At 45.4% G+C, this 12659-nt stretch overlaps 1 protein-coding gene across 3 annotated transcripts in view; it reads left to right on the top strand.

Moving 5' to 3' along the window:
- The window catches only part of ARHGAP45 (Rho GTPase activating protein 45), a 93824-nt gene that overhangs the window by 50663 nt on the left and 30502 nt on the right, over positions 1-12659 (top strand). For all 3 annotated transcript variants that reach the window (XM_033955162.1, XM_033955161.1, XM_033955160.1), the window contains 3 exons: positions 6812-6954; positions 10767-10868; positions 11581-11682. In XM_033955162.1, coding sequence (XP_033811053.1) covers positions 6812-6954; positions 10767-10868; positions 11581-11682 — 347 coding nt within the window. The remainder of the gene's footprint in view (positions 1-6811; positions 6955-10766; positions 10869-11580; positions 11683-12659) is intronic.

Consider the following 12659-nt stretch of genomic DNA (forward strand, 5'->3'; position numbering starts at 1 on the left):
CTATCTCTCCTGCCATCCTGCACCCTCTGACGTCAGAGAAGGGGCGGGACCGCGGCAGAGAGAAGAAGCTCCCAAGTCATTCAGCAGCTTGCAAAGATCTTATTGCAGGCTGCTGAAGTTAGGTAGATTGATTCTGGAGGCCAGGGGGAGCAGCAGGCCTTCCGGAGGGGGGGTGTAGTCCTTCGGGGGGAGGTTTGCAGCCTTCTGGGGGAGGGGGGTACAGGCCTTCAGAGGGGGGGGACAGGCAGGCAGGCCTTTGGGGGGATGCAGGCCTTCAAAGGGGGGGGGCAGGCAGACAGGCCTTTGGGGGGGATGCAGGCCTTCAAACGGGGGGGGGGGGACAGGCAGGCAGACAGGCCTTTGGGTGGGGTTGCAGGCCTTCAAAGGGGGGGACAGGCAGGTAGGTCTTCGGGGGAGATGCAGGCCTTCAAAGGGGGGACAGGCCTTCAGGGGGGACAGGCAGGCAGGCCTTTGGGGGGATGCAGGCCTTCAAAGGGGGGGACAGGCCTTCAGGGGGGATGCAGGCCTTCAGAGGGGGGACAGGCAGGCAGGCCTTTGGGGGAGTGCAAGCCTTCAAAGGGGGGGACAGGCCTTCAGGGGGGACAGGCAGGCAGGCAGGTCTTCGGGGGGATGTAGGCCTTCAAGGGGGGACAGGCCTTCACGGGGAGGTGCAGACCTTCAAGGGGGGGGGGGACAGACCAGGGGAGGGGGGGCCCTGGTGTAGAAGTACACGTAGGGAGGGAGGGGGTTCAAAGAGACGTGCATATGCCGGACTTTGGGGGGGAAGAAATAATGGGTCTGAAAATAGAGGAGAGGAAGAGAGATGATGGACAATGGGATTTAGGGAGGGAAGGAACAGAAAGGGAGAGAAGTTGGACACAAGGGATGGTGTGGAAGGGGGGATAGAGATACTGGATAGGAGGGTAGTTGGGAAAAGAAAGGGAGAGATGGTGGACCCTGGGGTGGTGAGGAAGGAAGGAGAGATGCTGGATGAAAGTGTAGTTAAGAAAAGGTGGATCTGTGGATGCCAGAAAGATGCCAGACCTCTGGGGGAGGGAAGGGAAATGGAAGGGGAGGACAGAGATGGCAGGTGGATGGTTAGAACAGAGAAAGAAGGAGACCCTGGCAAGCAAGTTATCAGAAAACAACCTGTTTCCAACAAGATTTGAATGACTACATTACATTAATGACTTCTATTCCGCCCGTACCTTGCAGTTCTGGGTGGATTACAAAAGAAGCAGCTGGACATTTCCAGGAGGATTACAAGAAGATTGGAGAATTACAATTTAGGGTTTAGGATACAGAAAAGATGACTGGGCTATTCCAGTAGATTTACAATTTGGGAAGCAGTTGACATGCTTGATGCTTTGAAGAGAAAGAATAACTGGAGATGAGGAGATATTAGGGGTGGAATACACGGAGGGGAAAACCAGGGTTAGAGTTAAGACATCTGGATAAATTTTTTGAATAGCAAGGTTTTGATTTCTTTTCAAAAAGATTTGAGGTCGCTCGTTTATATCAGCAAGTTAGAGATGGTATGGTCAAGTTTCGCTGCTTGCTTCGCTAGTAGGCTGTCAAACATCTTCTTGCGCTGAGTGCCTTTGAATGGGGGGTAGGTAAATGGGGCCTGGGTTCTTCTTTGTCTAGTAATAAGGTTATGGTTCAGGCGGTTGTTTAGGTAAATGGGGGCTGTGCCATTTATTGCTTTGAATAATAGACAGTATAATTTGAATTGAATTTGTGCTTGTGAAAACGAATTATATTTTCCATTTTGTGATTACAATATGTCAGATTTGAAATGTGTATCCTGCCAGAGCTGGTGTTAGACCGCAAATGTGAGCTAGGATTTAAGAGAGAGAGGAAAATTTATTTTTTGTTTCTTTATTTTGTTTACACCACAGCGCCAGTGTGGTTAGGAGAAGGCAAAGGGGGGTGAAGAGGCTATAAAAGGGGTGAAGAGGATATATAATAAATCCTATTGGGCAGGAAAATCGAATCGAATTGAAAAACCAATTCAGTAGGCTGAATCAAATCGAATCGAAATTTTTTTTCCTGAATCGGGCAACACTAACTCAGACATTCTGGGAAAAGAATGCAGGTAGACAGGGCCCTGAACTCAGAACCCTGCCTCTTGTCTTTCACTCTGGCAGACTTCACTAGTAGATAGTTTAGCTGGAAACCAGTGATGTATAGCATGAGTTAGAAATATGCTGTTGTGAAATCTGGCACCTTCTTCCCACCATTTTTCACTAAATTCCTTCTATTTTCTGTTTTTCTTTTTCCCCCTGAAAATCTGTGTCTTTATGCTAAGATCATTCATCTAGTGATCTGAAGGCTCTTTCATATTTCATGCCAGATTTACTGTATAACAAAGCTTCGGAGTCATGAGGGGAGTGTGTTCTCTTAGGCTTCCACGGCTGGCGTCATGATTGTAGCAGGTTTCCTGGTCTCGCCGCATCTGTGTAGAAAGAACCAACGTTTCAGCCATCATGCTGTGGCTTTCTTCAGGGTATGAGGAGGGGAGTGTATCTATCGTGCCCAGAAAAAGCAGCAACATTTTATGTGTTTATTAGTTCTTGATTTGCCATCTTTCTATGGTATAACTAAAGCCGTTTACATATTACATAGGTGGGCTCACAATCTAAATTTAAAATAGAACTTCAGCAAAGAGCCTTTTCTGCCACCTGTGTCATCGACTCATGCTCGAGTCCTAGTGACTTAATAATGATATCAGGTTTTTGTGGCAAAATACAGAAGTAGATTGCCAGGCCTTTCTTCTGTGCAGTAGAAATTCGATGTCGCTGTTGTTGCATCAATCTTGATCCTCCACCTCCAACAATGCCTAGATGGGTGGTACACCTTTAGTCTGGCATCTCCACTGAAACCTGTCTGCCTTGGGAGGCCCTGCTGGAAGTGAAACTACCAGTGGCAGAGCTTTCAGATTCACAGATGCGCACAAGCCCCAGTGGCATGACAAGCCCATTAGCACAACTGGAGGGTAACCCTAGACTGAAGGAAAATGAAGATCTGTCAGGACCCCAAAAAGGAGTTCAGGAGGATTCTAGTGATTAGAGCAGAGAATCCCACTAGCACACATTGAAGACTGTTGAATGTCAGATTAAGAGGATAACACAGGGATGGGTGCCTGTGGGGCGGGGACAGGGCCCATACGGATGGGACTAAACCAGGGATCTCAAAGTCCCTCCTTGAGGGCCTCAATCCAGTCGGGTTTTCAGGATTTCCCCCATGAATATGCATTGAAAGCAGTGCATGCACATGGATCTCATGCATATTCATTGGGGAAATCCTGAAAACCCGACTGGATTGCGGCCCTCAAGGAGGGACTTTGAGACCCCTGGACTAAACTGTCCCCAACCCCACCCCACCCCATCCTCATAGGCTCTGTCCTCATCTGCAAAAGCCTTGAGCACTTATGATTTTATATTTAAATCTATTAAAGTATAAAAAAGGGCAATTTTCTGTACAACTGTTGTTTGTAAATCACAATAGAGTCTTCCATTTCGATCTGGTTATGGTACAACCTTCCCAAAGATTCGGTTACCTGTGTTTTAACATCATCTGGGAAGATAATTGGATTGTCTTTCAGACATGAGTGTAGAAGATAACCAACACTGTGTAGTGGATGAACCAAAAAATAAGTGTCAACTAAATGTTGGAAATGCTCTTTGATGCCAGCAACAATGGATGAAACTGTTGCAATAACAGAAAGACGCTTGAGCAACTGGACATGTAATGGAAGGATGTTGCAGGTGGTAAGAGTCTGATCACTGTGCAAGACTCTTGTTGCCACATCAGGCAGACAAGACACAAATTATGTCATTTTAACAGTAGTTAATTTAAATCCAAAGGCAGCTTCTGCAGTTTTTTAAATCATTGAATTCAGTTGCCAGATGTCTTAAGATGTGCTAAGTTTTTACATATTGATACTAGCATTTTATAGATGCTGTTCCATCTAGTTGGAACAGCCTGATATCTTTTAAACTTTTTGCAGCAGGCTAAGTTATCACACCCAAATACTTATCACCATTGTAACACACTCCACACACCCAGGAGCACTATAAAAATGTTGACTATTACACTAAAGTCAGGTGGCTTCTAAGCACAAGGAGCAAGATGAACAAACGCGTGAAGTAATGTAGTTACCTTCAGTGCTTGAGGCTCCTTGTGGAGAGACACTCAGCCTCTTACTCAACAGACCCTATTGAGCATTCTCCTAGAACAGGGCTGGGCAACTCCGGTCCTTGAGGGCCAGAATCCAGTTGGGTTTTCAGGATTTCCCCAATGAATATGCATGAGATCTATTTATATGCACTGCTTTCAATGCATATTCATTACATTACATTACATTAGTGATTTCTATTCCGCCTGTGCCTTGCGGTTCTAGGCGGATTACAAATTATAAGAGATCTGGACATTACCGAGAGAATTGCATAACAAAGATTATCTAGAGAATTACATAACAGTGATTCATGTACTTTACATGGTGTGGTAGAGGATTCAATTATAAGAATTACATAGCAGAGAATCAAGTGATAACAGGATACAGTGGAGAATATCAGTATATACGGACGAGAAGTTACCTAACAATGACGTGAGAAGTTTGTTGGATAGTGAGGTAGATGCTTATTTAGGAATCAGAATATTTTTGGAAGGAAAGGTTCTAGGAGTTGACTAATGTGGTATTCAAGAGAGGGAGAGCTTGTGCGAAAGGGGAGGAGATTAGTTAGTAGGGACGTGTTTTTTGAATAGAAATGTTTTGATTTCTTTTCGAAACACTTTGATGTCTGTTGTGTTGATCATTAGTTTGGTGATGGTGGGGTCAATTTTCGCTGCCTGTGTCGCTAGAAGGCTGTCGTATAGTTTCTTACGTCGGGTACCATTATGAGGTGGGAAGGTGAATAGGTTTTGAGTTCTCCTTGATCTGGATGAGTGGTAGCGGTATAGGCGGTTGTTTAGGTAACAGGGGGCAGTTCCATGGGCTACTTTAAATAGTAGACAATAGAACTTGAATTGAGTTCTTGCTTTTATCGGAAGCCAGTGAGAGTCTACATAGGCGGGGGTGATGTGGTCAAATTTGCTGAGACAGTAGGTGAGTCTGATGGCTGTGTTCTGAACGGTCTGTAGTTGTTTTATCATGTTGTTTGGGCATGGTAGGTAGAGGCTGTTGCAGTAATCCAAGGTACTGAGTGTGAGGGATTGTACAATGATCTTGTAGTGTTCTTTGGTAAAGAACTTTCTTATTTTTCTTAGGTTTCGCATGGTGAAGAATGCCTTCTGTATGACTTTGTGTATCTGTGTCTGCATAGTGCAGCGTCTGTCTAATTGTATTCCTAGAATTTTGAGAGTGCTCTGTATAGGATATTTGATTGCGTTTACTTCCAGTTCTGTTAGTGATGGCTTTTGTTCCTTCTCTAGTAGTAGGAATTTGGTTTTCTCCGCATTCAGTTTCAGCTTATGGTTCATCATCCATTTTTCTACAGTTTCCAGTGTTGTTTTCAGGCGTCAATTAGAGATGGGGTCTTGGAAGTCAAATGGGAGAATGATGGTTATGTCATCTGCGTAGCTGAAAGAAGTTATATTTAGGGCATCTAGAGCAGTGCCTAAGGAAGCTATGAAGAGGTTGAATAGTATGGGCGATAGTGGGGATTACGGCCCTTGAGGACTGGAGTTGCCCATCCTTGTCCTAGAACAGGGGTAGGGAACTCCGGTTCTCGAGAGCCGTATTCCAGTCGGGTTTTCAGGATTTCCCCAATGAATATGCATTGAAAGCAGTGCATGCACATAGATCTCATGCATATTCATTGGGGAAATCCTGAAAACCCGACTGGAATACGGCTCTCGAGGACCAGAGTTCCCTACCCCTGTCTTAGAACATTAGAAGTGACCCATAAAAAAAGTCCTCAGAATCTCTCTGACAGGCCACATAGATGTACCATAGAACCACAAAGCCTAGCATCAGCAAACTCTGAATCCATAACAAGAAAGGACTTTGTCATCACACCCTTGCACTTTCATAACTTTCCATGGCTTAATTAATAGCTTTTTATAGACTATAGCAGGGGTAGGGAACTCCGGTCCTTGAGAGCTGTAATCCAGTCGGGTTTTCAGGATTTCTCCAGTGAATATGCATGAGAAGTATTTGCATGCCCTGCTATCAATGCATATTCATTGGGGAAATCCTGAAAACCCGACTGGATTACGGCTCTCGAGGACCGGAGTTCCCTAACCCTGGACTATACCATGGTTTCACCTACCTATCAGCTCCAGTTCTTTACTAAATAATGAATAAAGGTCTAGCACTTTTGCTGATAGGTTGAAGCACATCTGCTCGAGTGTGCTGCCTGTGTAATCCCAGACCGTGAAGTAAAAGGAAGATCATATCTTAACTCATGGATTTGCGGTTTTGTGACTTTTTAGACAGCCATAACAGAACTCCTGCTATGGAAAATGTAAGGACTTGACAATTTTTTTTCCAGCATATATGTTGGGTACAGTCCTATCTGCCGTCAATTTAATGATTCCTGGCTAGAAGAAGATATTTTACTTCACAAGTCCTAGGCACGCAGGGGAACTAGATGTCTCCTGGACATGCGGCTAAGGCGGGCCAGTACTGCCTTTTCTTCACTGAATACATGAATGTGTAGTTATAATTTCTCTACTGAGTTCTCTAAGCAAAGCAGAATTACCCATTCAAACTATGGGGGTAAAACCATGACTGGGTCAGCTTGTCACCCTGAACATAGAGTTACACAGAGGAGCTTCTCTGATTACTGAACTTTCTCTCCCTCAGGTCTCCATGGATCAGGTCAAGAAAATCCAGCTTCAATACCAGTGATATTCCATCCAGCAGTGGATCTGAGGATAAAGAGACAGGCAGCTGCGATGCAGGAGCTGCGCTGAAGGACCAGCGGGGAACTATTGTTGAAAGGAGGGGTGAGTGTGTTTTGTCTATGTCCCACATGTGTGTTTTGTGCATTATACCAAGATTCCACCTACAATGAAATATTCTTATATGTATTAGTTTCAGCTGGCCGCCTCAGAGTAAATTGACATTGTAAACTTCATTATTTGAGTGTGTGTGTGTGAGAGGATGTCCATTTTCATTAACTCTTAGTTTGTCTGAGGTCATATGCCTAGGGTTACCAGATTTTATGACTGTAAAATCCAGACACGTGACCCCATCCCCAGTCCCGTCCCCAAACCTCTTCTCTAGCTCAGAGCTGCATTTGGAGGGTCTCCGAGCATGCACAGGTGTGATATCAACGCGTTGCACCCACGCATGCACAGATGCTCTCCAGATGTGGCCCCAAGCTTGAAGCTTTTCAAAACCCAGACAAAGTGCCGGGTTTTGAAAAGCCGTCTGGATGCTTGGAGAGTCCTCTAAAACAGTGGTTCCCAACCCTGTCCTGGAGGACCACCAGGCCAATCAGGTTTCAGGCTAGCCTTAATGAATATGCATGAGAGAGATTTGCATATAATGGAAGTGAGAGGCATGCAAATCCGCTCCATGCATATTCATTAGGGCAATCCTGAAAACCCGATTGGCCTGGTGGTCCTCTAGGACAGGGTTGGGAACCACTGCTCTAAAAAGAGGACATGTCCAGGTAAATCCGGACGACTGTTAACCCTACACATGCCTGTGCTTCTCTCTGCTTCTCCAAAATTCAGAGAAGAATCCCAGTGTCTAGTTACGTATCAACGACAGAAGAGTCCAAGTGTCACCTAAAATTATTAAGACATTAACTTTGTTGGAAGATTGAGCATCTAAATGGCAGGTGGAATTTAACATGGAGAAGTGCAAAGTGATGCACACTGGAAAAAATAACCAAAATTATAGCTACATAGTGATAGGTTCCACATTAGGAGTCACTACCCAGAAATAATATGAATAAGCGCTATTGTGGACAATATTTGAAATCTTCTGCTCAGGAATATTTAGGAAGTGACTAGAGAAGTGATTTTTATCCTTGGCCTGGGGGACCCCCAGCCAGTAGGGTTTTCAGGCTATCCCTAATGAATATGCATGAAAAAGATTGGCATATCATGGAGGAGACAGGCGTGCAAATATGTCTCATGCATTTCTTGATATACCACAATATATATACTATTTGGCATCTATGTGATTTAGAACCAAGTAATTTATCAGATATGTTAAGTGTTTTCCCCTATCTGTTCCATTTATCAGATACGCTAAGGGGCTCATAATAAAAAAAAAAGTATAAAAAGTGGCCCAAATGAGTACTTGGATGATCAAAAAGCCTGATCGTCTAACCAAAGCTGGTTCTAGACGAATCTAAAACCAGCTTAGGCCTTTCCCCTGCCTCTAAACGCATAAAGCGAAAAGAGGTATTTTTAACCACACCTCCATCACATTAAGTCCCACCCCCCTGGAACAAAAAGAAAGTCCCCTCCAATCCCCTCTCTCCCAGAACAACAAACCAGCAGGTTATAGCAAATAAGAAGTAGCCAAGGCTCTGATTCCTTAAAGATCCCAGCCCTGGAAAAAGGGGAAACAAAGGGTCACAGAAGTCAAGAAACACAAGCAAAAAAGAGGCCTTAAGTACCAGAGACAGGCAAACAAGATTTTGTGGCTATACAAGGCTCTTTCCAAAGCTGGAGGGGGCAGCTCTTTTGTGCTGGGACAGGGTCGAAGAGGGGAAAGGCCAGTAATTTGTTAAGTTTTCTGCTTTTTTCTATGAACCCAAAACAAAGTTATGAACTAAAACAGTACAGAACTGGGATCCGGCACCTTAAGCCTTTGTCATCTACAGTACCTGAGAATTTTCCTGTTTCACATTTCCTTCCAACTTACTTTGATCTAGTTCAGTGTCTCTCAAACTTTTTTGAGCTCTGGCACACTAAAAACAGAACAAATGTTTTTCGCAGTACATTAAAATTGAAATGATAAAATTGCAAAACCAACAAAAATTTAAATCTGAAAGTTATTTATTTAAGGTTCTTTAAACTATGTATGGGTAATTTTAAAAACTGTGAAACTAAAGTAGATAGAATAGAATTGCTAATCAATATGATGGATGTGCTTGTGTTTGAATGCAAATTAACTCAAAACACAGGTTGATAGTCGACAAGCAAAACACATTCCTGCAAGAGGAAGCCAAATTAAGTGCTCCTTGCTGGAACCCTTGATAAGCCAGTTTGGCGAAACGGGTCCCGTCGGGCATTTGAGCATTGGAGCAAGAATGATAAGAAAAAAGAAAAGTTTTTGAATAAAGAAAATTGAAGAACGTCACAAGTTGGTCTGTTCTGTTTTGAATGGTTTATCCTGCTGAGTGAGGATTGCACACTGTTTGAGTTGTTCATTTTACCTCACTTCCTATCTTCAAGAACCTCTCCTGTAATGTTGGTTGCATCTTTACCCACACAGACACTCATAACATTGACAGACTCTTGCATACACGACCTACATGTCATCTATTCTAGGGTATACCGTATTTTCACTCATATACCGCGCATCCGTGTAAAACGCGCACACGGTATAGCGCGCGGGAAACTGTAATTTATGTAGAGAAATTTTTATATACCGCGCACACCTGTATACCGCGCATGCCGCCCCGACTCTCCCATCGCCACCCGCCCCGACTCTCCTCTGGCCGTCCCGACTCTCCTTTCGCCCGCCCTGACTCTCCTCTCCCCCTTGAAGTCCTGTCCCCCCTTGAAGTCCTGTCCCCACCCTGAAAGCCTGATGCCCCCCCCGATGTCCGATTCACCCCCCCCCCGCAGGACCGCTCGCACCCCCACCCCGAAGGACCGCTCGCACCCGCACCCCCACCCGGAAGGACCACTCACATCCACACAGCCTCCCCCCCCCCCATCATGGAGAAGCTGCCTACCGTTGTCCTGCTGCTTCCTCTGCCGGCGGTCCCGCCCCTTCTCTGAGCCCTGCGTCTGCGCTGCTTCCTCTTCCGGTGGTCCCGGCAGAGGAAGCAGCAGGACAACGGTAGGCAGCTTCTCCATGATGGGGGAGTGGGGAGGCTGTGGGGGTGCAAGCGGTCCTTCAGGGTGGGGGTGCGGGTGCGAGTGCGAGCGGTCCTTCGGGGTGGGGGTGCGAGCGGTCCTGCGGGGTGAATCGGACGTCGGAGGGGGGGGAACTATGTAAAAAAAAATTTGTACAACGCGCTCACGAATATAACGCGCATGGTTATACTCGGTTTGTAAAATCGTATATAACGCGCGCATTATATGCGTGAAAATACAGTACTTATGAAGGGAATATTTATATAAAAAAGTAAAAGTCTGGAATCTCTCATGGCACACCTGGAATCTCTTTGGGGCACACCACTGTGTCTTGGCACAGAGTTTGGGAGACACTGATCTAGTTATTACAGGAACAGTCCTCTACTGGAAGTCCACACACTAGAAGCTCTTCCAGAACCCTGGCTGTCCACTAGCAACTCTAAAAAGAACCAACTTCCAGGGCCTGTGAGCACCACCGCTGCAGCATCTCTGGCCCAGGGAATGGGAATAGCAGAGTGAGGAATCCAAGCCAGGTTCTCTGTGAACTGTAACTTACCCACAGGCATGGAGCACCTCCTTAGTCTGGTCTCTTGGTGAGAGTTTTAACAGGCAGATCAAGGCACTGCAGGTTTAGAGCTCTCAAAAGAGAGACATTTACCCCTATGATTTTCTTTATATTCACACATTTGATTAATAAATAATAACAAACAATATTATAAACACATACTTGCAACCTTCATACCTAACTTGTGCCATACTTCAATTCACAGGAGGACGAGGGCATCAGCTGCACAAATCCTGGCCAACAGCTGCCAGTGATAATGACAGTATTGGTGGCAGCAATGCCACGGACTCCTCATCAAGTAATTCAGGTAGAAAATGAGCTGAAAATCTCACCACATTCACAGTGTATAGTGAGAGCCTCTGATGGTTCTGGTTCAGCACCTTTTCTATTGCAGCAAAGTTCCATATAGAGAATGACACAGGGACAAATTTGTCCCTGTCCCCGCAGGAACTCAATTTCCCCATCCCGTTTCCCCATCCCGTCCCTGCGAATTTTGTCACTGTCCCATTCCTGCAAGCTCTGCCTTAACCACACAACCCTCGAACACTTATGATATTAAAGTGTTTGAGGCTTGTGCAGATGAGGACAGAGTTTGCAGGAATAGGGCAGGGACAGGAAAAGAACTCGCGGGGACTGGAAAATAATTTGTCCCTGTGTCATTTTCTATTCCTTCCTCTCCAAGCAGGAGGCACTGTAGGGGATGGTATATGAGCACTGTGCAGGTGTCACACCCCCCATTCCCTTCCTGCAGGAGGCACTGTAGGAACATTGTACATTAGAGGTGTCAAAGTCCCTCCTCGAGGGCCGCAATCCAGTTGGGTTTTCAGGATTTCCCCAATGAATATGCATTGCTTTCATTGTATGCTAATAGATCTCATGCATATTCATTGGGGAAATCCTGAAAACCCGACTGGATTTGGGACCTCAAGGAGGGACTTTGACACCCCTGTTCTAGCTGTAGGAAATGGCATGATAATGTTTCTCCAGATGTGCTTATTATTGCTAATTTGTTTCCTAAGGCGACTTTTCCAAGAAACTCCCCAGAACGTCATCCAGTGGTACCGTGTCTTCAACTGAAGAGCTTGATACCAAAGAGGGGAATGCTGTCTCCTTTGAGCAGAGTAAGTACAAGGCACAGTGCCCCTTCGGGGAGGACAGAGGGGGATGGGACGATTCATCATGGCTGTTTAAGAGCTGCCAGTTCAGTGCGGCCCTTTCATCGCAGGATGATTCATCGCCACTGTTTCATCGCAAAGGTCATTTTAAACTTCTACATCGCCCTTTCAAATTGTATGCCTTTTCTTGCCAGTTCTACTTTTATGCTTCAAAGGAGTTGACGGTTCTACGATTTACACTTCAACATCCAATTATTACCTTTCATCGATGAAGTTAGTTGACGTCAGAATTTACACTTTGCGGCGCGCTGAACCATTCACCCTTTCATTCGGGCCCTTTCATCCACACATGTTGATGTCATGATGTCAGTGATGCTGAAGGCCTGCGGCCCGCTGAACTGTTCACCACATCGCAGCCCATTGACGTCTTGATGTCAGAGGGGTGGGGGACTGCGGCGCGTAGAACGGCTCACCTATTAACTGTCAGTGCTTTGATATACCTAAGCAATCTCTCTCTTGCCTCTTCATAGGTAATACATTTATGATATAGTTAATACAGGGGTGTCAAAGTCCTTACTTGAGGGCCACAATTCAGTCGGGTTTTCAGAATTTCTTCAATGAATATGCATGAGATCAAGTTTCAAGTTTATTAGAATTTTATATACTGCCTATCAAGGTTGTCTAAGCGTTTTTTACAATTAGGTACTCAAGCATTTTCCCTATCTGTCCTGGTAGGCTCACAATCTATCTAACGCAGTGGTTCCCAACCCTGTCCTGGAGGACCACTAGGTCAGTCGCGTTTTGCTAAGCAAGTAGTCGCGTAGTGCTAAGCAAGATGGAATCGATGGGGTTAGGAGAGACACTAACTGCATGGGTCAATGATTGGCTGAGTGGCAGACTTCAGAGGGTGGTGGTTAATGGTACCCTCTCTAAAACATCGAAGGTGACCAGTGGAGTGCCGCAGGGCTCGGTCCTGGGTCCAC

This window comes from Geotrypetes seraphini, chromosome 8 (assembly GCF_902459505.1).
Source record: "Geotrypetes seraphini chromosome 8, aGeoSer1.1, whole genome shotgun sequence".
NCBI classification, from domain to species: Eukaryota; Metazoa; Chordata; class Amphibia; order Gymnophiona; family Dermophiidae; genus Geotrypetes; species Geotrypetes seraphini.